At 47.4% G+C, this 26663-nt stretch overlaps 1 protein-coding gene across 3 annotated transcripts; it reads left to right on the top strand.

Moving 5' to 3' along the window:
- The first annotated feature begins 3075 nt into the window (after positions 1-3075).
- On the top strand, positions 3076-26246 carry Ppcdc (phosphopantothenoylcysteine decarboxylase). 3 transcript variants are annotated; one of them, XM_026387839.2, is made up of 6 exons: positions 3110-3147; positions 7865-8064; positions 19984-20079; positions 20916-21044; positions 25040-25208; positions 25837-26246. In XM_026387839.2, the coding sequence occupies exons 2-6, from the start codon at positions 7939-7941 to the stop codon at positions 25920-25922; spliced, it is 606 nt and encodes a 201-aa protein (XP_026243624.1). In that variant the 5' UTR covers positions 3110-3147; positions 7865-7938; the 3' UTR covers positions 25923-26246. The 3 variants fall into 3 exon arrangements, with proteins under 3 accessions (XP_026243626.1, XP_026243624.1, XP_026243625.1); XM_026387840.2 differs by lacking the exon at positions 3110-3147 and adding an exon at positions 7047-7140; XM_026387841.2 differs by lacking the exon at positions 7865-8064 and having other exon boundaries at positions 3076-3147.
- The last annotated feature ends 417 nt before the right edge of the window (positions 26247-26663 follow it).

Here is a 26663-nt window from a genome sequence, read left to right on the forward strand (position 1 = left end):
ACTCCTTATGGGGCAGGGGGAGGCAAAGCAGGGAGCCTGGCGCCCTCTGCAGGGTTATGAGCTGAAACTTTCCACTTTTGTCCCTATTGGGAAGCAACAGTATTTAGCATTTATGGTGGTAGGTGGGAAGGTGGGGACAAGCAGGGGTGCTTCCCTTGCTTCTTGTAATCCATCTGATCTCCTCCCTCAATATTCTCCTCTCCTTGTCTCCTCCCTGCCATCAGATTCCCAGTGCTCACTTCCATCATCCAGGGTCTCTTTCTCTTTCCTGTATGGCTTTTCTGTCTTCGCCAAGGCTGTGTCCCAGTTATATCTGCTTCTAAGACTAAGCCCACATTCCCAAATCTGATGTGATTTCCAGTTCAAGTAAGCTGAGAGGGGAGCTGAGCCTCAGCCCTGATGTTGAAGGGGTATGCAGCTGGAGATTCAAAGCCCACCTGGGGACCTGAATTCCAGGGGATGGAAATACAGGATTGGTCTCCTTGCCTCTGAGTCCATCTGTCTATTTCCTTCTGCTTCCTCCTCAACCCTCAAATCCTTGGGCTTGACTCTTCTACCCTGGCCTTACTGCCTTCCCTGAGGAGTTGGGTTCTGTGGGCATTTGTCATCTCCAGTTGTGCTGGAGCAGAAGACATGTAAATAATTATTGGTCCCTGAGGAGGTCTGGCTATTCTCATTCCACTAGAGCTTCTAGGTATCTCTGAGTAACCATAGGATTCCACTGGATTCCTTGGAGCAATAGCTGTTCTGTTTGGGTCTGGCAGGAAGTACAGGGCTCGGAGGGCCAGAACTGTAAGAGAGATCAGAAGAAGGCAGACAGTATCCAATGAGAGAAGAGCATGCCACTCGTAGTCTCACTTGCTCTTGGCCACAGAAAAGTGCTGGGCACTTGAACTTGGGGCCCAGGGAAAAGTGCACAGGTCCAATCCTTGTTGTAAGCACAATGAACCTAAATGGTATTTCTGGTTAGTCAGGGAGGGAAGAAGAGATGCTTTGGCTTTAGTTTTTGGTTTAGGTATCCCCCACCCCACATCCAAATCAAGATAACTTCCTTCCTTCTGTCTAAAGGACTTGGTTCTTGGCAATTCTTCACCCTGTTAACACCTTTCCCCTTCTAAGAGGCCCAAACAGGGGCTGTTTTGTTTGAAGCAGTGATGAACATTGCTGGCAGAGGCCTCAACTCTGTATGAGACCTGGATGGAATTGGGTTCTCACCCAAGGAGCAGCTCCCTATTTCCTACCCTCTCTTCTTCCAGTGGAAGCCCACCTGGGCTAGATGAATTGGAAAACCAGACCCCACTTGACCACTCTAGGCTGGCTCCTCCTTGAAACTCAACACCTCACTTTGCAGGCCACTCTGAGCATTGACCTACCACTACTTCATAAAGTTCTTTTCTAATGGTCCCTTAGGCTTGGATCACAAAATATAATTGGTTCTCTTATCATTTTCCTTCCGGAGAGCAGTTGTCACAGCCCCTGGTATCTGAAGAGACCCTTCCTTCCCCTTGATCCCAGTCCTCTGATTCCCTTTCCCTTAACCCTCTGGTAGTTCCAGGAAGACTGTGGTCCAGTTGCTAGCCTGGCATCCATGGCCTGTTGGATGCCACCTTCAATCAATTTCCTGTCCTACCTGCCTTTCCTCTGAACTGGCTCAGACCTGTATGGCTGTGCCTGGCATTGTCCTTGGAAACCCTATTACCTACGTCTGGCCCAGCTTATTCAGTCTCTGGGAGGCTGTATTTCTAGGCAACTATGCACTTTCCTGTGGAGGGAACCAGGATGAGAAGTGGGGGTTGGACACAGAACCCTCTCTGCTGGATGGTCTGGCTTGGAGGTGGGTCAAGGAGGGCCCAGTTATGGGGATCCTCAGGTCTGTGGCCAGCCAGTGATCTGTTTTTGCATTTTCCTGGTGCCCACTGCCCCTCCTTGTTTCTGGGAGGCATAAACCATTCCCTAGCTGGCAGTTGATCTGCCTGAGCCAATGTGTCTATCTGTGGTAACTGAGTGAATAAAAATAAAGGGGAACATTTGACCCTGTCTATTGTGTCATGTGTCTTCATGTTGGCCTACATGGAGCCTTACCTTGGGCCATAGGGCAGAGGTGTGAAGGTGAGATGGGTGAGTTGGGTGATCTGTGGAGTTATTCCTTAGCACCAAAAGCGGAGCATGTTTTTTTTTTTTTTTTTTTTTTGTGCTGGAGATTGAACCCAGGGTTTTGTACATGTGAGGCAAGCACTCTACCAAATGAGCTATATTCCCAGCCCAAGCCATGCACTTTCGTGTGGTTCTTCCTCTGAGGCAGCTTTGAGTAGGTCTTGAAGTTGCCACATAGGCCTTCTGCTTGTTAGGAGGAGAAAGCTGTGAATTCCTGAGAAGGAAGTAGAAATAGGATGGATCAGTGGGTGAGGGGTGGTTTGGTCCACATGGTTCACTGTGGACAAGGGAAAGAGTAGAGCATGGTGGTCCCTCAGCTGTCACCTTGGGATACCTGTATCTGGTTGAGCAGCCTCAATAAACACAAAGGTCCTGAATGCAGGAAAATGAATAAGGTAGGGAAATGCATCCAACATGCTTTCTCCTGCTGTTTTCCCTTTGCCCTCCTCTTGGAATGCCTTTCTGGTCATCTATCCTGGTCATCCTTCCAGATTCATCTCAAGTGACTGACTCCTTGGTAGAGAGGGCTTTCCTACCTGGAATGTTGCTTAGGTCCCTCAGTTTCCTCATGGAGAAACTTATCCTGTAATTGTGTTCCTGTTTGTCTCAAGAGCAGAGCCACATCTTATTCATCTCTGTATTCTGTGCACCTTAAACAGTAGGGGTATGGTACTATTCAATATTAAGTGCCTAAGTTCTGAATTGTGTGTGTGAGTGTAGGATAAAGGTGAGGAAGTCCTACAATTAGGCAAGTCCTCAGCTCCAGAAGTGAAGAGCTTGGAGTCTGTGAGTGTCCTATTCCCTCAGTGGACTACAACTCCCAGAAGGCAGAGGAGTGGACTACAATTTTTAGCGTAGACTACAACTCCCAGAAGGTTGCGCAATCTCTGTGCGCTCGTGAGGCTGCGTACCGTTCAGGATCTGTGGGAAGGGCAGCCAAGATATCGCGGTATTTGGTGACTGCCTACGAGATGCGCCCGGTGTCTGGCGCGGGTGAGCAGGGGCTGGGAAGCTGGGTCTTGGCGTGCTTCATGGGGAGGCGGGAGAAACTGCTTGCCGCTGTGTGTACGTCGGGGTGGAGCGGTGGGGGGATATTTCCGCGTGTGGACGTATAGACAGCCCGTACAGCCTGTGAGACCTCACCTACCGGTACTCTTGGGGGCCCGCAGAAGCAATAGGGACCCCTGAACCTAGAGTGGGGGATATATATCCACATGTGTGTCCGCTCATTTTGACTTGCGTTACTCTTGAGATTTTTTTGTTCTGCGCTGTTTAATTCAGTAGAAGGAGGCTTTATAATTTCTCACATTTAACTCTCACCTTTAAAAAAACAAAAGCCGTATGAGTCTGCTTTAAGAAAGGAGCAAGGGCTTTCCAAAGGGCAAACCGTATTTTAATTAACTAAAAAAAAAAAAAAAAAAAAAAATTGGTATTTGGGATTGAATCTAGAAGCGCTTTGACAGAACTAAATTGCTGAGAGGGGCCTCGAACTTTCGAGCTTCTGTTAGGAGCATCACTGGGATTACAGGCACCACCGCGCCCAGTCGGACAGTATTTTAAAAGGTAGTGAAATTGAAAAATGAAAGCTCTAGAGTGTTGGATTTATCTGTAGGAACCTCCTGAAAATGCTGAATAGCATGTAAAATTGAGCGAGGGCGAATTTTGTCAGAAGAGAACTGCCTGCTGTCCTTTGAAATATTTGGAAACTGTTAGACAATAAGAGGAGAGCTTCCCAAGTTAGGCCAATGGTGGGTGTCCTGGAGCAGGGCTTTTCTACATCTGCCTTGGCGGCTTGGAGGTAGCAATAGTCAGTCACTACAATCTAATAGCTGGAGTGTGTGTGGGATCTCTCTCTACAACATGTGGCTTCCTGGACAGGTGCCCACAGGAAATTTCAGGATCAGCAGAGTCAAGCATGCCTATCTCTCTTTTGAGAGAAAAGTACTCTATTAGAAATACCAAGGCTTTGAGTGTTTCCAGCAGAGTTCCTTGTCTTACCTAGGCTTAGAGAAGAGTTTTAATTTTTCTTTGGGTTTTGGTGCAGAGTGACACTTTGAGAAGCTACAAGTTATTTGTTGTTGCTGGGGTAGATGATAGAGTGTATTGATTGGTAGAAGGTCAGCCTAGGTCAATAGTGAGGGGCTTTGATGGCAGGCTAAAGGATTCGGGTTTTTGTTTTTAATATGCCAAGAAAGAACTTAGGGCTTTACACATGTCTTTATACTGAGCTGCATCCCCAGCCCTTTCAGGAGCCCTGCTTATCCATCTTCCTTTGGGCCTGTTTTGTCTTAGGTTCCAGTCCCTCATCTTTCCTGAATTGGGCTCAGCTTATACCCTGTCTGGTCTTGCTTACCTTGCTTCCTTTTTTAGCCCTAGTTCTATTCTGGTTCTACTCTTGACCATGTTGTTACTGGCAAATATCCCTGAAATCTTTCCATTTTGCCCTTTATTTAAACTGCTCAGAGAGGAAGACTTAGCCATTGCATGCTGAGGCTCCTTGCTCTTTCTGATAATCTATCTAAAAGAGAAAAGCCAGGTACAGTGGTGCATACCTGTAATCCCAACAACTCAGGAGGCTGTGGCTGGAGGATTGCAGGTTTGAGACCAGCCTCAATTTAGCAATTAGCAAGACCCTGTCTCAGATTTTTTAAAAGGGCTAGGGATGTAGCTCAGCAGTAAAAACATCCCTAGCTTTAATCCCCAGAGCCAAAAAAAGAAAGTGGGGCAGGTGGGGGATAGGAGGAATAGAAGCTCCCATTTTTCTGGATGTGGGTTACCTCTATGGCTGGTGCCCTGGGACCTTGAGGCCCAGTAATCATGGCCTTTAGCACTATAACCCACCTGTTTGCCAACTGGCCCCTGCCCCATACTGAGGATTGTTACCCAGGGGCACTTTACCATTGAGCTATATCCCCAGCCCCTTTTTTTATTTTATATATATATATTTTTTATTTTGAGACAGGGCCTCACTAAGTTGCTGAAGCTGGTCTGAAACTGTGATCCTTCTGTCTCAGCCTCCTGAGTTACTGGGTTTATAGATATGTGCCACTGTGCCCATCTTCAATTGATTGCTTACTGTAGCCTGTTTCGTAGGAATTTTTCAGTTTGTTTATAGAGGAGGTTCAGGGGCTGCAGAGATGTAATTGAACTTCTGGTTTTGCAGGAATCTCCCTGTCCTAATAGGATAGGCTAGGGTGGAACAGGGTGGGGGTTTGAGATCTGGCAGGTAGGTTTCCCCAAAGAACCAAGAATGTGCTTCTGTTACCCACCAATGTACTCTGACAAGAAACTGGCTTAGAGACCCTGTGGACCTTGCTAGTTGCTAATAGGGCTTTTTAGTTCCCAGATGAACTCAATTCTTCAACTCTGAGCCAGCATGACCCTGGCTAGGCCTGAAACAGAAATTGAAATTGCTGGCAAATGGAACCCTGGGGGGTCTTGCTCTAGGAAACCAGCCTATGCTTAACCCCTACTGAGAAGGGTCTGAATCCTTGGAGACCCTTCCATGTAGAAGTGGGATACTGGAGCCAAAAATCATCTGCTCACATGGATATATACTAAGAGTTAAAGGCAAATATTGGGCAGAGAGGACCCCATGGAGCCATGAAGGTAGCCAGTAGAAACACAGCTGTTCACCAGTTCTTCCTCTGGGTCAGTTGGGTTTCCCTCATGCTGCTGATTCTGCCCTTTTTGAGCATCTTCTTAAGACCTCCCTTGTACAAAGAGCCCTTACCACTGTCTTTTATGTATTGACTCAGCTTCTACTGGAGGAAACTTGAGAGAGAAACCCATCCTAACTGCATTTGGCACATGAAGGAGACTTAGGTTGCATATCAAGTCAGAAGTATAACTATGAGCAGGATCCAGGGCTTCTGATTCACAGGCCACAGTGTCTAGAGGGTACAGGCTCCTCCCCATTATACTGGGAATTGAACCCAGCATTCCCAGCATGCTAGGCAAGTGATCTGCCAGTGTGCTACTTCTCCAGCCCCAGCATGCAATTTATCAATCATTCAGCAGACATTCAGGACTGCCTGGTAGTAGGCTAGTGACTGGGTGTTATGGTTTAGATATGAAGTATCCCCCCAAAATTCATGTGTGAGACAATGTGAGAAAGCTTAGAGGTGAAATCAGGTTATGGGAGCCTTGACCTAATAAGTTCATTAATCCTCTGATAGGGATTAACTGGGTGGTAACTGTAGGCAGGTAGGGCATGGCTGGAGAAACTAGGTCTATGGGGGCGTGCCCTTGTCTGTGGTGAGGGGAGCTCTTCATGCTTCCTGGTGCCCTGTTCCAAGCTGCTTTCCTCCACCACACATTTGCACCATGATATTCTGTCTCCCCTCAGGCCCTGAGGATTGGATTTGTCCATCTGTGAACTGAGATCTCTGAAACCATGAGCCCCAAATAAACTTTTCCTCCTCTAAAGTTGTTCTTGTCAAGTCTTTTGGTCACAGCAATGAAAAAAGCTGACTAAAACACTGGATGGTTAAACATGATCACACTGCAGGGAACTTGCTGTTGGAGGTAGAGGCAAAAAACTTATACATATTGAGTCAGTGATGACCAAAAAGGTACATGGTAGAGAAGGACCTGTTTCAAGTAATTCTGGGTGTGGTCCCTGTCTTAACCTTACTTATAGATTCCCTGATGGTAGCAGCTGTATTTTCTAGAGGTCCTTTGCCCAGAGTTGAACTCAGTCCTCAGTGATTGTTGCTGATGGAGTGTGGTTTGCTGGCCCAGCTTGCCAGAATATAGGTTTTGGTATGTCCCTCAGCTCTCTTATGAACACTCAGCTGTGTGTGATAGCCCACCCTTTTAATCCCAGCTATTTAGGAGGCCAAGAAAGGAGGATCCAGGGTCAATGCCCCAAACCTGATACCTCCCTCGCCTGCCCAGGAGCACTTACTTCTAGCAACATCTGAGAGTCAAAGGAGGAAATCAGCTAGCTGGTCCCATGGCGTGGCGTACATCTGCTTCTCCTTGGTAGGTTGGTGCTCAGGCTGATCTACAGAGTCAGAGCCATAAAGGCCAAAATCTCTCAACTCCTGGGAGTACCCAGTCCCCCGGTTGCCTAGGGTTCTGCCTCACAAGCATCTTTGGACTCCATCTCTTACTACTACTCCCTTGGACCAGTCAGCCTGGTCTGCTGCAGTAGTTCCTTTCACTCTCCATCTTTTCACCCCCAGCCTCCTCTACACTCTTGGCAGCACCAGTACCAGCACCATCTTTCTCAAATAAAAACTCCAGAGTCTCACTGCCCTTGACATTCTGACCTCAACCTGATTTTGCAGCCTTATCCTAATACCTACATCATGCTTCAACCTCACTACTGAGCTACTTTCTATTCTCCCAACTTACCACTTCCTTTCAGGTCTTTTCACCTTTATAAGATTTTCCATCTTTTGAAGTCATTTCCTCCTGTTTCTGGAAAAAAATGTTCCTCCTTCAGGATTCAACCTGAATGTCTTTTCAATGAGACAGTCACCATACCTGGAATGACCCTTCTTCATAGCATTTGCCACATTACATTGTAACAGGCCTGTGTGGGGAGGGGGGTCTGACTTTTCTAATCACATTGTGTTAACAGAAGCTGGGACTGTTGATCCTCTGAGGCTCGCTGGCATCTGGTGTAGGGTCTAACATGATATTCTCTGTATACCTTTTGGTTGAATGTGTGAGTGAAAGGGTATCATTTGTTCTGCTCTAGATGCTAAGACCTGACAGAGCTTTATGAAGTCCAGGCTTTGCAGGCTCCCAGAATTTTAAGCCATTAGACCCCACATGGAATCATGTCCAGGTGCTGCATCCTTGGTGGAGAGAAAATTCCATGTTCTTGTGGGTGTCACCGGAAGTGTTGCTGCTCTGAAGTTGCCTTTTCTGGTGTCAAAGCTTTTGGACATTCCTGGGGTGAGTATCCTCTTTAGACAAGTGTAGTGGCCTCTAACATTAGACAGTCATCATTACTATACTATCATGTAATGATAGTAACTATTGTATAATGATACCAGCCTATTTCTCTTCAGTGTGTGGGATTTTCTTGTACTGGGAATTGAACTCAGGGTGCTTTACCACTAAGCTATGTCTGCAGTCCTTTTTTTTTTTTTTTAATTTTTGTTTTTGTAGTTGTAGATGGACAGAATGCCTTTATTTTATTTGTTTATTTTTATGTGGTGCTGAGAATCAAACCCAGTGCCTCACGCATGCTAGGCAAGCGCTTTGCCACTGAGCTACAGCCCCAACCCCCTCCCCAGTCCTACCTACCTATCTATTTATTTATTTATTTATTTTGGAATAGGGTCCCACTAAATTTCTGAAGGCCTTGCTAAATTGCTGAGACTGGCCTTGAACTTGTGATCTTCCTGCTTCCCTGGGATTGTAAGGATGTGCCACCATGCCTGGCAGGATTTTCTTTTTCTTAATCGTGGTATTTGTGGAGCTCTTCTGGGTGTGTTGGTGTGTGGGCCGTGTAAGCAGGAGCTAGATTAGATTAGATAGTGTGGACAGGATATGAAGGGAGATGGGGAAAGGATGCTGTGGATGGGGGTTTGAGTTCCTATACACTGACCCTGAGAGCCCATGAGATCCTGTGGGAAGGAGGCTGGCTGAGTAAATACAGCAGGTTCTCGGCCCCCACTTGTGCCTTGGGCTCCTCTGCCCCATTTTCACTTGGTTCTGAGCACCGGGGTTCTATTCTTTTGTTAGACACCATGGTTGTCCTGTCAAATGCACTGAAATCTCAAAGGCTCCTCATTGCCCACAGCTCTTGTTTCAAACTTTGCTGCCTCAGGTGTTTGCAGATGCCCAAGGAACCACCACGTTGTTTTGAGGTTGGAAACTGTAGCCCCCGTTCTTGGCTAGGCCACCTCAATTTTGGTCAGTTTCATATTTTGGACAAAAGTTCAAAGCCTTAAACAATGTGAAATCCAATAGACGACAACCCCACAGCCCTGTGGTTTGATTTGATGTGGAACTACAGGTTACTTTGGACATTGCTCATGTTATCTGCCATAGTTTTGGGAGCATTGTTATGTCACTGATGAGACCCAGGCTGTGCCTTTTCCTTGTTTATCTGCTTAGTCCCTAATGTAGGGTGGCCCAGGCAGCTATATCTGACATGTCCAGCAGGGGGCGGTGCTCACCCAGAGATGACTGTGAGGACAGCCGTGGGGTCTGGGAAAGCTTGTTTTCACTTTTTTTTTTTTTTAATGTTCCACAAACTTCTACCCAGAAAGTCACCCCCTCATCCCACCTTCCAGGCTGGGATAAGCAGTGAAACTGCCAGCTAGACCAGAGGAGGGAGGGAGGAGAAACTCATGGCTGCTTTGAGAACTGGGTGCTGTGGTTTGGGGGCAGTGCTGTCAGGGACTGGCTACCCTCTTGTGTGCCCAGAATCATTGGTAGGAAGTAGACACCTAGAGCCTTGAGGGTGGGAGACCTGGAAGGGGTTGCAGCAGCTAGAGCCTCTGTCTCCACCCCCTGGGAAAGGAGGGAGCCATGTAGTTCCTTTTCTCATAGACCCAAAGCAAGTGAGTTTCCGGGACAGGGTGGATGGGGGCAGGGAGTCCTATCCCAGGAAACAGATGGGCAGCCTCAGAGCTAGGGGAAATGGCAACCCCGCCACTTCCTCCCATCCCACGCAGCCAGCATTTATGGGGGGTTTGAGGAAAGGGTTGCCTGGAGCAGGGAAGCTGTCCAGCCTACCCCAGGCATTTTAGCTTGGGCCTCCTGGGAGGACAGGCCATGGCTGGAACAGGACTTGGCCCTCCCTCTCTGGCTGGGGTTGAAACTGGATTGAGGCAGCCAGAGGGCACTGAGCTGGGAGGGAAGCCTCTTTACTTTGGAACCTGCCCTTCTCATTTTAAAATAGGGATAATTATTGCTACTCATCCCCTACGTGCTTGTCAGGCACCATGAGGTTTTGGCTGGGGACACAGATGACAGAGATGACAGTTTGTCATCTTGTGCAAGCAACTAGGCACAGAGCTTGGCATGCAGAAGCACTTAACAGTGTGTGTGTTTCCTGTCCACCACCCCCACTTTCCCCCATGTGCTGTCCTTGGGCCAGCAGCATAGTGTGAGGTATTGGGGTTTGTGAGAAAGCCATATGGGAAAAGCCATGGAACCACAGTTTCCCTGACAAAGTGAGGGTCCTCATCCCTCTTCAGGTAAACAGCTCACCATGCCTAGCTTTGCTAATTATGTTCCTGTGAGACATCCCAGGTTTACCTAGAGTTGGCCCCAGATGTTAGACACTACCACCCTTCCTAGTGGTCCTGAGCTCCCCATTTCTCTCTTCTGCCCTGCCCCCCAGCAGTCTTTGTCCCTTGGGGCACTTTCAACTCTTTGCCTGCTGAATTGTGAGTTCATGTGCACAAGGCTTTACTGAGCTCCCTTCAGGACACCAGGATTGACTAGCCATTGAACAGCTGGGCTGTAGGCTGCTGGGAGCTGGGCAATTCTGCAGACCTGGCTCATAACTACATCTGATCCATCAGTATGTGCAGGTGTCCTGGAGAGCCACTGATCTAAAGGTCATTGTGCTGCCACCCCAGAGCCAGATCAGGGAGTCTGTGGTGGCCTATGGCAAGGGGTGGATTTAGTCATAATCTCATACCAGCAGCCAGGGAGAGAAGATACCCTAAAGTCCTCAAGCCTATATGTGGGAGGGGGGAACTGGTAGGGGACAACCCTATGTTAAGAGAAGCAGCTGAGCAGAGAGGATATCTGATGCTGGAACTCTGGGAAAGTCAGTTCTTTTTGGCTTAAATTTTCTTTTATCCATGCAGTTAAGGGGAGATAGGTACTCAGATGTCCATCTCCAGAGCTTCTGTCAGGTGGATACTAGAAGATTCTAGATGTGAAGGCAAAAGGGACTAGGACCTATAGGTAGCCTGAGGTTGGAGTCCAGGAGCTCCAGGGGGTTTGCATTTTTTAATCATCATGTAATTGGGCAGCAGTTACATCTGGGCTGTTAGTTCAAATCACTCTCTGCCCTTTGGCTGGCAGCCTGGCTTGCACCCTTCAAACTTAGAAGAAGACAGACACCAAAGTAGCTTCTCAGGGCAGGTATTAATGGCTGAGAGGTAGAAGAGGATTCTAAATGTGAGAAACTTTCCACTAAGGAAGTACATGGGTCTTTAGAGAAGGATAAGTTTCTAGAATGTCCATCAGGACATCTAGGATTGCCAAGGATGAAGGAAAGAGCGTCTGGCTCATATGCAGTACAAAATAAATTCTGCTTTTCTGGAAGAACATTTGGCAACATAGAAATTTTAAGTGTTCTTAGCTCTTTAAACTAGAGTATATTTATAAAAGTTGACCATATGTACAAGAATGTTCATTATAGCATTGTATATCATTTCAAAACAAAATGTTGAACTATAGAAAGCTGTGGTATAGCTGAGCAAGACAGTGTGTGCCTGTGATCCCAGAGACTCTGCATAATGAGGCAGAAGGATTGCAAGTTTGAGGCCAGCCTCGGCTATTTAGCAAGACTCTGTGTTAAAATAAAAAGGACTGAGGATATAGCTCAGTGGTAGAGTGCCCCTGAGTTTAATCCCCAGAACTAAGAAAAAAGAAAAAAATAAAAGCAAGCTATGGTGCACTTATGGCATAGCCTCTCAATGAGTTAGTTTGCAGCAGTACAGAAAAATGAGATGTACCTCTCATACTGACGTGGGACTATTCTTGGGATAGAAGTGAAATAAGCAGAGAATAGGAGATGGCACACTTCACCTACAGGCCAGATTGCCTCTTTTTGTACAACTTGTGCCTAAGAATTATTTTCAGTTTTTTTTTTTTTTTTTTTGTAGTGTTGGGGATCAAACCCAGGGTCTTGTGTATGTGAGGCAAGCATTCTGCCACTGAGCTACATCATCAACCCCAATTTCTACATTCTTAAGTGGTTAAAAGAAGTTAAAAAAAAAATGAGCTGGGGGTTGAGGCAGTAGCTCAGAGGTAGAGCACTTGCCTAGTATGTGTGAGGCACTGGATTTGATCCTTAGCACCACATAAAAATAAATAAATAAAATTAAGGCATTGTGTCCATCTACAGCTAAAAATATATATATTTTTTTAAATGAGCTGGGTGTGGTGGCATACTCCTGTAATCACATGTGTGTGGGAGGCCAGGGCAGGAGGATTGCAAATTCAAGGCCAACCTTGGCTAACTTAGTGAGACCCTGTCTCAAAATAAATACATAAAAAGGACTGAGGATATAGCTCAGTGGTAAAACGCCTCTGGATTCAATCTCTAGTACCAAAAAGAAAAAGCAAGGAATTCACCTTTTAGAGTCCATAATGTTTCATTGGCACACAGCCACACCCTTTCACTTACGTATTGCCCATGGCTGTACTTGCGCTCCTCCAAAGTTGAGTAAATGGGACAAAGCCCAAAACATTATCTGGCCCTTTATAGAAAGTTTGCTGACCTCTGGAGCATAGTGTGGTTCCTCTTGTGTGTTCACACATGTGAGTTTTTGCCTGTGGTTTTTTCCTCTGGAGGTTGTTTCCCTTCCAGAAATAGACTTATTTTTCATTTTGCATCATTTTTTCAATTTTCATTTCCTAACTTATGTATTTGTTTTCTTTTTTTTATGTCAGTGGACTTTTGGTCGGGGATTATGGAACATTCACTGTAACTTTTTGCTTTTTTTTTTTTAAAGTGGTCACTGAGGAAGGAGAGCAGGGGAAGCCAGGCCTGGTTTGAGGTTTTCCTTTCTTTCCAGGAAGAGGCCACCTGCCTACTCTGTAGCTTGCTGTGGAAACTCTGAGGCCTGTATTTGTGCCTCTGTTGGCTTCAATGGTCCCTTTCTCCCTGCCCTGCAGACCTCTCCCCCGAACCTGTAGGGAGTGAGCTCAGAGGCAGCCAGCCCTGGGCTTCAGACAGAGGGTCCTGCACCCCAGTGTCCTTCCATGATGCCCTAGAACAATATCCCCATGGAGAGCCTCTATGGCCTGCCTTTTTGGTTTTGTTCTTGGGAATTTTCTTGAGTTAGGGAATGGCACAGCATGAGGTGCTGATATGACTAGAATACCAACTCCCCCAGGAAGCAGGTGAGAGAATGCCTGTTTTCTGCAGGCAGAAACTCACATGTGTGAAAAGTGGAGAAAGACGAGGGATTACAAAAGGACCCAGGTTTCCCAGTGTGCTGGATCAACCCATAGAAACCATGTGGTCAGAGAGGAAGAGACTCACTCGCCTGAGATCTTTCAGCAAGTAAGTTGGCAAAACTGGGCTTGAAGCCACGTGTCCTGACTTCTGTCAGCAAGTAAATCTGAGGTCAGACTTGGAACCTGGACATTCGTTGCTTAAACCTACCAAAACTGCCAGGTTGAGAACCCCTAGGAATTATGGACTTTTGCCTAGGTCTGTCCTGCTTTATAGTTAGGAGTCAGGGTTCTATGTGCCCCACCTCTGAATTAGACTGAGCCCTGACTGAGGGCACAGCTCCTGTCTTGCCAGCTCTGGCCCCATGGTGTATAGTAGATGTTTGCTGAGTTGAGGCATCATTATGAGACATCGAGATACTTATGCATTTGTTAATGAAGCCACCTCCACAACTCCTGTCCCATGTGCTGACTGCACTGGGTACCAAGAGTCCTTTTACTTCAAGTATACCTGACACCTCCATGGCTCAGGTTAGAGTCAGCGGTATCTTTTTTTTTTTTCTTTCAGTACCGGGGATGGAACTCAGGGCCTCATGCATGCTAGGCAAGGGCTCTACCATTGAGCTACACCCCCAGCCCTTTTTATTTTAATTTGAGAAGAGGTCTTGCTAAGCTGCCTAGGTTAACCTTGAGCATATCCTCCTGCCTCAGCCTTCAGAGAAGCTGGGATAATAGGTGTGCCACCACCATGCCCCACTAGGTCCTGGGCACAGATCAGGAGCATGTCACTGTCAATACTGATGGGCCCAATGTCAGTACATGTCAGTACTGCTGTACATGCCAGCCCGGAGACCTGAGCTACCAATGCCCTGTGCCTTGCCTTGTCACAGTTTGAGTCCCTGACTGATAGAACCTCTTAGAATCTTCTTTGCTTTCCTGTGGAGCCATCATCATATTCTCCACTATAAACTTCAGCTCTTCTGCGGTCACTCAGCTATAGGTTCCAGCTGGGGCTTTTCTACTTTGTTTGCATATACCAGAATTGCGCCAACCAATATGATAGCTGCTAACCCATTCAACTTTAAGGTAATTAAAATTAAATAAAACCAGAAATTCAGTTCTTTGGTCACATCAGCCACCCTCAAATGCTCAATGGCCACGTGTGACTGGTGGCTATTATGCTAGACAGCTCAGACAGGACCATTTCTGTCACTGCAGAGAGTTCTGTTGGATAGTGCTGTAGAGTAGTGGTTTTCCACCGAGGCAGTTTTGCATCTCACAGGACAATGGAGAATGTCCAGAGACACTTTTTGGTTGTCAAACCAAGAGGTGGTGGTGCTGCTGCCTAGTGATTGTAGTGGGTGGAAGACAAGGATGGAAGTGGGAACTCGGGCCATGAGTTTTGTCTCATCGTTTTGCTGCAGAGTACTTTCTGCACAGTTTCTTTTGATAATCTGCCCAAGAAACTACCTGGGCCAGACTAGGGTCCTTAAAGTAGAAGTTGAAGTGTCACCCCCAAATTCTGTTTCTATTTCCCTTCCCTGCCTCTGTAGGAACTCCATACTCCAATTTAGGAACTCCAAACTTCTGATTGGGATTCTCTCTTTTTTTTTGCGGGGGTGGTATACCTGGGATGAACTCAGGATACTCAACCACTGACCCACATCCGTAGCCCTATTTTATATTTTATTAGAGACAGTCTCACTGAGTTACTTAGTACCTCGCCGTTGCTGAGGCTGGCTCTGAACTTGTAATCCTCCTGCTTCGAACTGCTGGGATTACAGGTGTGTGCCACTGCACCTGACTAGATTGGGATTCTTGATGTCTCTTTAGGAGGGAAAAACAAATCAGACTTTCAACTGGTTTCAGGAAAGAATCTCTATAAATGCTAGACAAAATGCAGACTGTGCCAGGTGTGGAGGTGCACCCCTGTAATCCCAGTGGCTCGGGAGGCTGAGGCAGGAGGATTACAAGTTCAAAGCCAGCCTTGGCAATTTAGTGAGGCCCTAAGCAACTTAGCATGATCCTGTCTCTAAATAAAATATAAAAAAGGACTGGTTGGGGGGTGGCTGACATTGTAGCTCAGTGGCAGAGCACTTGCCTAGCATGTGTGAGGCACTGGGTTCAATGCTCAGTACCACAGAATAAATAAATTAAATAAAGGTATTGTGTCCATCTACAACTAAAGAAAAAAAAAATAAAAAGGGCTAGGGATGTGGTCCCGTGAGGGTGTAAGAGAAAGCCTAAGAGAGTACCTGGCCTTGAGGTGTTTGTGACCTACCAGGCAGGGCTCCTGGGCATTTGCTGGGAAAAGGTCAGGGTGAATGAGTGAATAGTCTTAATTATTTAGTAACTTAGAAGGTAATACCACATGCTTTAAAAAAAAATGTATACAGACCCACACCCAGCCCTTGGCTCCCAGGACCTTTTGGCTGAGTGAATGAAGATGAAAGAACAAAGCCTGCAGGGCTGGTGACTCAGATCAAGTTGGTATCCCTATAAAACCAGAAAAAACGAGCCTGGGCCTGCCCAACAGCACTGGGGGCCAGAGAGGGGCTTGGGGGAGGACCTGCCCATCACATGTTCTTCACAGTACCCTTCAGGTGAAGACACTGACCTAGGAGGCTTCCTCACAATGTGACTGTGAAGCGTGGGAGGATACACAGGCTGAGAGGCTGAGGTCAACTGAAGTGCTTAGCTTAGCAGGAATCAAGTAGGACTATTGCCCAGGGTGGGAGGCCTCACAGACCCTGGGTGGGGGGTGCAATATGAAGGCTCTGAGACCTTGAGTAGAGGAAAGAAAGGTAGAGGCAGGAGGGAGCCCTTGAACAAAGGGAATGCCAATTGGGAATATTTCTGAAGACTAGCATTAAGGTATAGACCCTTTGAGAGTTGGCAGGATGTTTGGGAACTGGGGAGAATGAGGGCACTAGATCCTCAATAAGCAACTTTCCAAAATTCAGAGTAGAGAAGATGAACCAGGGATGTTCTCTTTCTTTCTTGGTATTGGGGGTTGAAACTGGGGTGCTTTATCACTGAGCTACATCCTGGCCATTTTTATTTTTATTTTTATTTTGAGACACGGGCTCAGTGAGTTACTAATTGTGATCTTCCTGCCTTAGCCTCCCAAGTCACTGGGATTATGGGGGTTTGCCATCATATGTGGCTTGGGACATTCTTAAGTAGCCAATAGTTCAGGATGGTTGGGAAGCTCTCAGACATGAAAGACAGCCATTCCCATGAGAAAGAGGAGGCAGTGTGTGAGCAGCTGCCTGGGAAGCCCCCTACTGAAGGAGATGGAAAGCAGTTAAATAGAAAGGAAGACACGCTGCGGCTGGGGTTGTGGCTCAGTGGTAGAGCGCTTGCCTAGCATGTGTGAGGCACTAGGTTCGATTCTCAGCTCCACAAATAAATGAATAAAGGTCCATCAACAACCAGTAAAAATAAAAAAAAAGAAAGGACACGTGACCAAAGATGAAGTTAAAGCACAGAACAGAGGCCCCCAGAGTGAGCTGAAGTTTATGGGGAAATTTAGGAAGAACAAAATGACTCTACATATCAATATTGGGGAAAAGAATAATGGAACAGTGTCTGGAGCTTGAGGCCAGTGGTGTGACATCGGTGGGGGACGGGAGGAATCCCTTGTGTCCCATTTCATTTCATCTTCCTTTTGAGGTTTGGGAAAACCCAAGTGATCCTGGGAACATAAGGTTTTCCAGAAAAGACCTCACCAGTCTCCTGCCTGGTAGACCCAGCATTCTTAGGATATAGTAAAATTCTCTGGGAGCCTGTAGATACTTCTGTTGCAGAATTTCTCCTTTGACGTCTGTCTGCCAAGTGTTCCAAATCTGACAACACTTGGGATGGAGAAGGGTGATATGTTGGCAGTTTGGGATGGTGCTGGGGGGCTTCACTGTCCTTTGGCAGATGGTGCAGTCCATCTACATTCAGCTGTCTGTCCCTCCCACCTTCCCAGGTACTCAGCACCTCCAATTCCTGAGATTTCCTTGGGCTCCTTGTCTCTAATGGGCTTTTTTCTTAGCTGCCTTATAGGTTCTCGGAATTTGGTTTTTAAATCTCATCTCATCCGATCTCATTTCATCTCTAATACTTCTTTCCACTTTTGTCTTAAATGTATTGACGTGTCCTAGTGGCTGTCATTTTTTTCTCCTTTTTGTTCTTGGGAGTTTTAACTGGAAGTTTATTCTTCTGTTTAACTTTTATTTATCTTTGGTTTGAAATGTGTCTTTTTAGACAACCTATTGATGAATTAAAAAACATTCAAGATGAGCATTTGAATTTTGATCAGGAATGCAACTCATTATATATTTACGCTAATTCCTATTACACTACTACTTTTGCCATCTCTCTCTCTCTCTCTCTCTCTCTCTCTCTCTCTCTCTCTCTCTCTCTCTCTCTCTCTCTCTCTCTCCAGTACTGAGGATTAAACCCAGGGAGCTCCACATCCCACTGAGCCACATCCCTAGCCTTTTAAAAATTTTTTATTTTGAGACAGGGTCTTCCTAAATTGCTGAGGCTGGCCTTGAACTTGTGATGCTCCTGCCTTGACCTCCTGTGTTATTAGGATTATAGGCATGCACCATTGCACCCTGTTACTTCTGCCATCTTACTTAATGCTTTCTACTTTCTGTCTGCTGCTGCTTCTCCTTTTTTGTGTAAATTGAATTTTCTTCTCCTGGTTTGAGAGTTTTACATTGTTATGGTTATGTTAACCAAAATCATGGTTATGTTAATCATGGTTATGTTAACTTTTTATGTCTCACATTTCCCCATGAAGAAGTCAAGATCCTCAGCATGGTCCCCTCTCCCTCTGCTCTTTCTGCCTGTGCAAGTGCAGTAGCTTCTCTAGGCCTGGATTCTATGGAGAGACAAGGCAACCCTGCTTACTTGGCATTTTGCTCAGAACTGGGCAAGGTTTGTTGAGGGCTATCTTAGAGGAGCCTCCAGTATTCTGGCAGTTTGTTTTAAAGGACCTCTAAAAAGTCCCTGAGGTTTGGAGCAAGTCCTGGGGATGGTAGATTCTTAGAGGAAGTGGTCAGGCAATGGACAGGTCAGTAGAGCCAGGAGCCCCAGACCTTCAATTATTCCTTAGTTCTTCTCTGTGACATATCTGCCCCTGGTCCCAGCTTTGCTCTCAGGTGCTGTGTAGACTATGGCTACCCCCACTCCCTGTACTAAAGACAGAAAACAACAGGAAAGTGGGCCTCAGGGGGACAGTAGGAGGAGTAGTGACTAGGCTGAATTGGCATGGGCATTGTAAGGTCCTTGCTTAGCATCTAGATGGCCATCTTAAGTGACAGCCACCATTTTAAGAAAAATTTTGCTTTCCTGCTCAAGGGCCTGTCTGAGAAAGGCTCACCACTCCCTCATACCAACCCCACCCTTAACCGCTGCATTAGGACCCACCTGGCCCCGTAAAAGTCCTGAACCCCAATCCTGTTTTGCCTCTCTCTGTCTATTGAGAGATGGCCTTTATTTGTCAGCTCTGATAAATAAACTCTTGTGTGTATCTCGGCCTGGTCTCTGTCTTTCATTTCTCGCTCACCCGACTCCTGATTCCTCACTTTCCTTTCAGACATGCCCCATTCCAAAGGAGCACCCTGACCAATGCCACCAAGTCCTTATCAAGTAGGAATGTGGATCCAACAGCACCAGAGTTTTTGCTTTTGCACGAGAAGTCAGGAAATTGAATTTCTTGTGTGAAATCTTCCAATCTCCATATTAGCTCACAAATGTTTATAACCTATGCAGGACACACAGAGTGTCTGCAAGCTGGCTCTGCTCCAGATATTGTTGCCCTTGCCCATTGCCGTGGTTAGTCATTGATTCTGTCCATGTCACCTTTGGTTCTTTTCCCTCTGGGCTCAGTGTCCTCTCCTAACTTAGTGGTTTCCCCCAAAAGTGTGGTTTCCCACACCCTTCCCCTCCAGCCACTCCTCTGGTCCCCTTTGTTATTTTGCCAACTAGTTAGTCTGACATCTTCTTTTACAAATGATGGCCAGCCCATCTAGAGCCTTTCACACTATGTGTGCTTTTTCTCTCAGCCATTTGTTCTTTTGAGCAGGTTAAACACCTTCCTTGTTTGTATTAGTGATTTGTAAATGGGTCAGGTAAAGGGAAACTCATTCTCCCCTATGAGTGTTGGGCACACAGGGTTGGCTTTCCGGGAGCCTGACTGCAGCCTGAGCCCACGAGTCCTGTTCCTAGAAATAGAGAAGAAACTGCTCTCACTGGTGTGTGGATGCAGACTTAGCTTGCCAGTCCCAGATCTTGTGCCTTGGCCTGCAGAGGGCAGGACTGCCATGTGGCACAGAGCTGGTGAGCTGTTTCGGGCGCCCCACCTGCTTTCAGTGGCCTCACTAGTTGCCTTGGGTTCCCTGCCTCAGTCCCTGGCCTCACTCTGCCTAAGTGGCAAGAGTTGCCGCTTTATATGCACTGGATAGTTTGTGACTCAGTCCTCAGTGGCCCCTCAGATGGGGAAGTGAAACAGCTGCACCTGGCCAGGCCTGACCTTTGGGTGACAGCGGAAGTAGCTGTACAAACATGGGGCTCACTGCTCTGGGGAAGTCCTCTCTAAAGCCAGGCTGTGAGGAAAACGTCTGCCTGCCTGGCCCGTGTGTGGCCTCCAAGTCTGTAGCTCCAGTAACAGTTTCTCCCTCCTTTTCTCTCCTTTCCTCTGCTTTTTCTTGGTGACAGCTGGAAGTCACAGTGGTCACAACTGAAAGAGCCAAACATTTCTACAACCCCCAGGATATTCCTGTCACCCTCTACAGTGACTCTGATGAATGGGAGGTTAGTGCTGGGCCCAACAAGACATTTCTACCAACAGGACAGAACTGTCCTCCCTTAGCCTATGGTCCTGGCGGCCAGAGCAGACAGGCTGGGCTGAAGTCAGCGGTCAGGGCCATCTGGGCAAAGGCGAAGAGGAAAACATCTGTCTAGCTTCTGGCCTGCGGGAGGCCCACAGTCCCTCCCTTCCCAGGCAGAGCTCAGCTTTGGCCCAGTGCCTGAGGTTGAGTGTCCTTGTACTTATCTGGGCTGATGAAACCACAGAGGAGCTCTGTTCCCACCACCCTTGTCCACGTGGCTCCTGGCGTCAGGGCTGTGGAAAGCGCCTCACTTCCCATGGCCTCCAGGCTCTGCCTCTGCCCTCCTGTGGAGGGGCGGGCACTAGCTGACCCACCAGACGCGGAGGGTGGGCCTCACAGGGATGCCCTGCCAGGCATTTTTAAACATTCTCAATCTTGAACATTTTTGGCTGGCTTCTTCTCCCAACCCCGCCCCCTCCATTTCTCATCGCCCCAGAGCCCTTCCACTGGCTTGGACAATCCAAGCATCCGCCTCAAGCAGACAGGCCAGGAGTTCCCTGCCAGATGTCAGTTCTGTTGAAAACCAAACCATAAAGGGAATAGCTGAGAGAGACAAGGGGCGTTTGTTTCCTCAGGCCTGGATTCTGTCAGGCTGCTGGCTGCTTGGCCAGTGCTTGCCAGCCGAGCTGTGAGAGGGAACTGTGGTGGACTTGAACAGGGAGGTCGGGTGGTTTCCCTGGGTTCCTGGTTTGTACCTGGATTGCTTTGGTCCCCTCCCCCTATCACATAGAGAGTGACACTGTTTCCTCCCTCTGCCAGATGTGGAAGCACCGCTCTGACCCAGTTCTCCACATTGACCTGCGGAGGTGGGCTGACCTGATGCTAGTGGCTCCTCTCGATGCCAACACCCTGGGGAAGGTGGCCAGTGGCATCTGTGACAATTTGCTTGTGAGTGACTCCCTGGCATCCTCATCCCTCCCTCTCCCACTTTTCTGAGCTGCAGACTTCCTTGTACAAGAAGACCTATTACTTTGGGACCCAGGTTTGCTCAGGAAGAATGTGGTGCCCCTGGCTCCACTGCCCCTTTCCCCTTAGTCTCCAGCAAGTGGGCAGCAGACCTGGGCCTGCAGATCCATTGGACTTGCTGATGCTCTCTGGGTGTGTCCACCTCTTGCCTACCTCCCAGTGCTCAGTCAGATGCCTAGCCTTGGCCCCATGCTTTCTCTGTCTTCCATCATAGCTGCCTTCTGCTGTCCATTCCCTCCCCCTTCAGCACTGCCTCACCAGGATCTGGATATATGGACATGTGGGCAATCTGATAAGGGTGCTTACTTCCTCATAGATCTCCAATAGAAACATATCTCTTGTAGCTCTTTAGCCCCAAGGCTAAGACTCAGTTTTCCTGTGTATTAGAGAAAGTTTACAGAGAAAAGAAGAAAAAGTCAGAACAAGAGATAATTGCCTATGAACGGTGGAGGAGAGGTTCAGATATACAAAAGTAGGAATTGGCTTAGGCCTCTGTGACAGCCAGGGAGCTGTCACTCTTAAAGAGGATCTGCTGGTCTCCTGATTTGATTATATGATCATCCTGGAACTATTTGGGTGTGATTTTTCTACTTCCTCTCTCTTTCTTATTACCTTTCCCCCATATATTAAGCTTTCACCTCCCATGTCCTAGGGACTGTGCTAAGGACACAGAGGGCTTTCATTATGGAAGAAGAGTAGTTTTTTGTTTTTGTACTGGGGATTGAACCTCGGAACATTTTACCACTGATATACAACCTCTGTCTTTTTTTTTTTTTTTTTTTTTTAATTTTGAGGCAGTGTCTCTAAGTTACTAAGAATCTCACTGAATTCTTGAGGCTGGCTCCGAACTTTTGATTCTCCTGACTCAGATTCTGTGTCATTGGAATTATTATAGGCCCTGGCAGAAGAGGGTTTTTTATCATAGTCACGTGTATAGTGACTGATGGGTGATGATGGTCTTAAGTGACCATTAGTCAGTCCATTTTTTAAAAATTCAGTACTGGAAATTGAATTCAGGGGTACTCTACCACTGTGCTATGTCCCTAACCCTTTATTTTTAATTGATTTTTATTTTGAAACAGAGTCTCACTGAACTGCCCAAGCTGGCCTTGAGCTTGAGATCCTCCTGCCTCAGCCTCTTTAAGTAGCTGGGATTAAGGTCATGCACTACCACACCAGACCCCAGTTAGTCCTTTGATAGCAGAGTCACTGCCTTGCTTTACTGAGAATGTGGTAGGCATTCAATAAAAGACTGTATGTATGTGGTCAGAAGTAATTTTCCATATGTCAACAGCTGGGAGTTTTTTAGTTTACCATGGTGAAAAAGGTGAATACTAAAGCTGGATTAGGGTTTTGTGGGGATCAGATAAGAGATAATTAGTGAGCCTGTCAGTGAGCCGCACTATGCCGACTGTCAGGGGGCTCTTGAAGCCTTCCTGGGGAATCTACTAGTGACTTAAGCATCTCTTGACCAAGAGCACAGGTTGAGCAGAACACTCCTGGATGGTGTGGCCCTGAGCAAGTGCAAAGAAGGAGATCTGAGAGCAGCATTATCAAGATTGCCCAGTAGGAGTGGGTGCAGTGACGCAGGCCTGTAATCCCAGCAACTCAGGAGGCTGAGTCAGGAGGATCAAAGCCAGCCTCAGCAATTTAGTGAGGCCCTAAGCAACTTAGCAAGACCTTATCTCAAAAAGGGCTGGGGATGTGGCTCAGTGATTAAGCACCCCTGGGTTTAATTCCTGGTACAAAGGGAAAAAAAAAGGGACTGGAGCTGTAGCTCAGTGGTAGGATGCCTGCTTCACTCGTGTGAGGCACTGGGTTTGATCCTCAGCACCACATAAAAATAAACAAAGATATTGTGTCCATCCACAACTAAAATAAGAAAGATAGAAAGAATGCCCAATAGTGTTGGAACCTGGCCAGCAGGCACTAAAACAAAAGAAATACCCTGTTGCTTTTCTTTTTTTTTTTTTTTTAATATTTATTTTTTAGTTTTTTTTTTGGCAGACACAACATCTTTGTTTGTATGTGGTGCTGAGGATTGAACCCGGGCCGCACGCATGCCAGGCGAGCGCGCTACCGCTTGAGCCACATCCCCAGCCCCCTGTTGCTTTTCTTGAAGCAGCTCAGAGTGGGGTGGTCTGTACCATCCCACCAAACTCTCAGATTCCCACTGTCTGGTCAGGGGCGTCTGATGTGCTGTAGCACATCCACCTCAGAGTTCAGTCTCGGCTGACCACTCTAAGAGTTCTGTCTCCTGAAAGCTCTATGCCTTTTTTTTTTCTTCAAGGCCATTGCCACTCCCTGAAATTTTGGGGGTTCTCTCCTCCAGAATTGGCAGTAGAATATGTTCCCAAGTCTGGCTATTTGCCTCAAAGGAATTCACTTGAAGGCGCAAATGTTTCAAAGAATATCAAATGTTATAAAAATTGAACTGTCAGCATCCTTGGTATGTGGGTTGGTGTGCTTTCCTTTGATGATGGCTTAGAAATCCTAGCCCAGCCCCCGTCTCCATACCACACACACACAAGGGGCTCTTCTAGGTATGCTCAGGACTTCTGCAGAAGTATCAGGTGGCATGGGGCCAAGAGGAAGTGTGACTGAAACTGTCCACTCATAACCTCGTTGCACATTGAGAGGACTTGATGGGAAACGAATGCTAGTGTCTGGGATGACGCAAGCAGACAAATCCTGAGGCTCTTTGCTGTCCTGGGAGAGGGCAGGGGCACCAAGGGATCAGGCTCTAGCCTGGCCTGTGCATAGCATTGTTCTCTGCACATCCTCTTCTTTTCCCAGATGGATTCCATTTCTGGGGAGGAGTGTTCCAGCCACTGTCTCCCCAAGGAGCTCCTGGCCAAGAGGAGGTGCCTGGTGTTGTCAGAGCACAGGGAAACTTATTTCCCCCTGAGGCAGCCCCCAACCTAATAAGCCTGTCCTGTAGTAATAACAGGAACCACCGCCCTGAAAGCCTGTTCTTGGTACCATTCCCTATGCTAAGAATTTTGAAAGCATTCACACCCTCAGTCTTCACAGCCACCCAGTAAGGGGACCCTTTTGCAGAAGAAACTGAGGCCCTGGCATTAAACAGTTTGTCCAGGTTCTCACAAGTAGTTTTTATACACACACACACACACACACACACACACACACACACACACACACTTGATTTATGCAACCTCAGAACTCAAAGCCTATGGCATTAAGGACTCAGAGCTGTTAGGCCCTTCCGCAGCTACTCTGGTCTGTACCTCAGTGGGATGGCCTGGCTTCAGGAGACAGTAAGGTTGCCCAGTGCAGTGAAAGGTTACACAGGCTGTGTTTGTCCAGGTGTGACTTTGGGCAGCAGTTCACCCTGCAGGGAACTATGGCTTGCCCATCTGTGAAACGGGCAGGGCTTTTCTCCTAGGGTCACAATGAGGGTTCCTGAAATAAAGTATGAGAGAAGGTATTTGTCATGTGTTGGATGTTTTCATTGCCATGGTTTAATTGGCTCAGAAGTAGAGTTGGTGCTAGGTAGGTCTCCCTATGAGCAGTCTGGTCCCTAACTTTCTGGTGAACTGTGACACCTGCCTCTTGCTCCCCAGGTTTGCTTCTACCTAAGAGGCACAAGCCAGTGTGGAGAAGGGTCAGGCTTAGATGCGGGGAGACTACACATAGGAGGGAGGTCTGCTGGAGGTGGCTGAGCCATTGAAGGCATTGGTTGAGGACTTGCTGTGTGTAGTGCCTGTGCCAGAGCTTGAGGAAAGATGGTGAGGTTTGAGGAGTCCCCTAACCCCAGGGACATGAGACAGGTGGCACCCAGTCATCCTGAGCCTCCAACTGGGCTGCTGACTGTAGCCTGGAGGACAGTGGGGATGGTTTAGGAGGGCTAGGAAGGGGTGGTAGGCAGAGGAGCAGGACCTCCCCCTTCTTCACAGACGTGTGTCATCCGGGCCTGGGACCGCAGCAAACCCCTGCTCTTCTGTCCTGCCATGAATACCGTCATGTGGGAACACCCCCTTACTGCACAGCAGGTGGACCAACTCAAGGCCTTTGGCTATGTGGAGATCCCCTGTGTGGACAAGAAGCTGGTGTGTGGAGATCAAGGTAGGTATCTTATCAGGCTTACAACCCATGACTGTGGAAGGGGCTCAGCTTTGGGGGTCATATTCTGGCCTGTAGTGACCTCGGGTAGAACTATTCTCCAAGCTCAATTCTTTTGCCTGGAAAATGAGAATCCTAATTCTTGCTTCTCAGAGTTGTTAGGATAAAATAACATAACATATATCAAATGCTTAGTAGAGGCCGGGCTTGGTGGTGCATGCCTATGATCCCAGGGACTTGGGAGACTGAGACAAGAGGATCTCGAGTTTGAGGTCAGCCTCAGCAACTTAGCAAGACTCTGTCTCAAAATAAAAATAGGCTGGGGATGTAGCTCAGTGGTAGAGCACTCCCGAGTTCAATCTTTAGTACTACAAAAATAAGTAAAAGTGCTTGTTAGAGTCGCTGGAATTTAGCATACACACTGTCAAGGATGACTAGTGGAATGATTCCTGGGGACTATTCTGGGGTGTCTTAGGAGGGGTTTGATGGGTCTTGTTGGTGCAATGATGGGCCTGGCCTTTTTAGGCCTTCGTCTCTGGATGGGATGTGATGGGGAACTTTGGGCAGGGGGCTGCAAGCATTGTTAGCTGTCCAGCCCTCCCTTGATTACAGCACAGAACTTTGCTCCCAGGTCTGGGCGCTATGGCTGAGGTGGAGACCATTGTGGATAAAGTGAAAGAAGTCCTCTCCCAGCACAGTGGCGTCCAGCAGAGTTGAACTGATTTCTGTTATGGGTGTACCTCTGCACTCAGTGTGTTTTCAAGCCAAGATGGTGAAGAAGTGCATCATCAAAATATGGTGAAGATGTGGCTGGGGCTGTGGGTCAGTGACAGAGCGCTTACCTTGCAAGCGCTGGGTTTAATTCTCAGCACCATATAAAAACAAACAAATAAATGAAAGTCCATCAATAACTAATACAAATTTTAAAAAATATATGGTGAAGTGCTGCCCCCAACCTGCGTGGACAGCTGAACTTAAGGTCGCTCGTATGATTTTCCAGGGACACCAAATAAAACACAGACACACTTTACCTTTAAACAAGCTTCCAGATGGCTCCGCTCTCTCTGTCTCAGGCTCCCCAAAAGGGAAAGCAAGAGAAAGTCAGGCGAGAGAGGCTGGTGAGAGAGAGAGAAAGAGAAAGTGTGTGCGTGCTTGAGTGGGAGCATGTTCAGAAGTGGGCTTTTATTGGGGAGACTCTTGTTCTTTAGAAAGTTCTATCCAAAAAAGGCCAGAAAGGGCAGGATTACAAGCAACAGATGAGTGTAACTCAACCTCAGGGTTGACACCTACATCTGAAGACACACCTACTTCTTGGGCTGGGACAACGCCCAAGTCACTACAAAATGTAGTGATTAATTAGAGCCTCTTGCTTCAGGACTGGAAGGTGGGTCATTCAGAGTGGCTCCCCACAGTGAAGATTCTTGCATTTGCTCAAGAGGCCTCTGACTTGCTCCAGGT

This window comes from Urocitellus parryii, chromosome 6 (assembly GCF_045843805.1).
Source record: "Urocitellus parryii isolate mUroPar1 chromosome 6, mUroPar1.hap1, whole genome shotgun sequence".
Classification (NCBI taxonomy): domain Eukaryota; kingdom Metazoa; phylum Chordata; class Mammalia; order Rodentia; family Sciuridae; genus Urocitellus; species Urocitellus parryii.

Excerpts from the sequence above, each read along its gene's own strand:
- Ppcdc (XM_026387839.2), top strand. The coding sequence starts at position 7,939 with ATGGAATCATGTCCAGGTGCTGCATCCTTGGTGGAGAGAAAATTCCAT. Across the intron at positions 20,080-20,915 it reads GTGACTCTGATGAATGGGAG|ATGTGGAAGCACCGCTCTGA; the intron begins GTTAGTGCTGGG and ends TCCCTCTGCCAG. Across the intron at positions 21,045-25,039 it reads GCATCTGTGACAATTTGCTT|ACGTGTGTCATCCGGGCCTG; the intron begins GTGAGTGACTCC and ends CCTTCTTCACAG.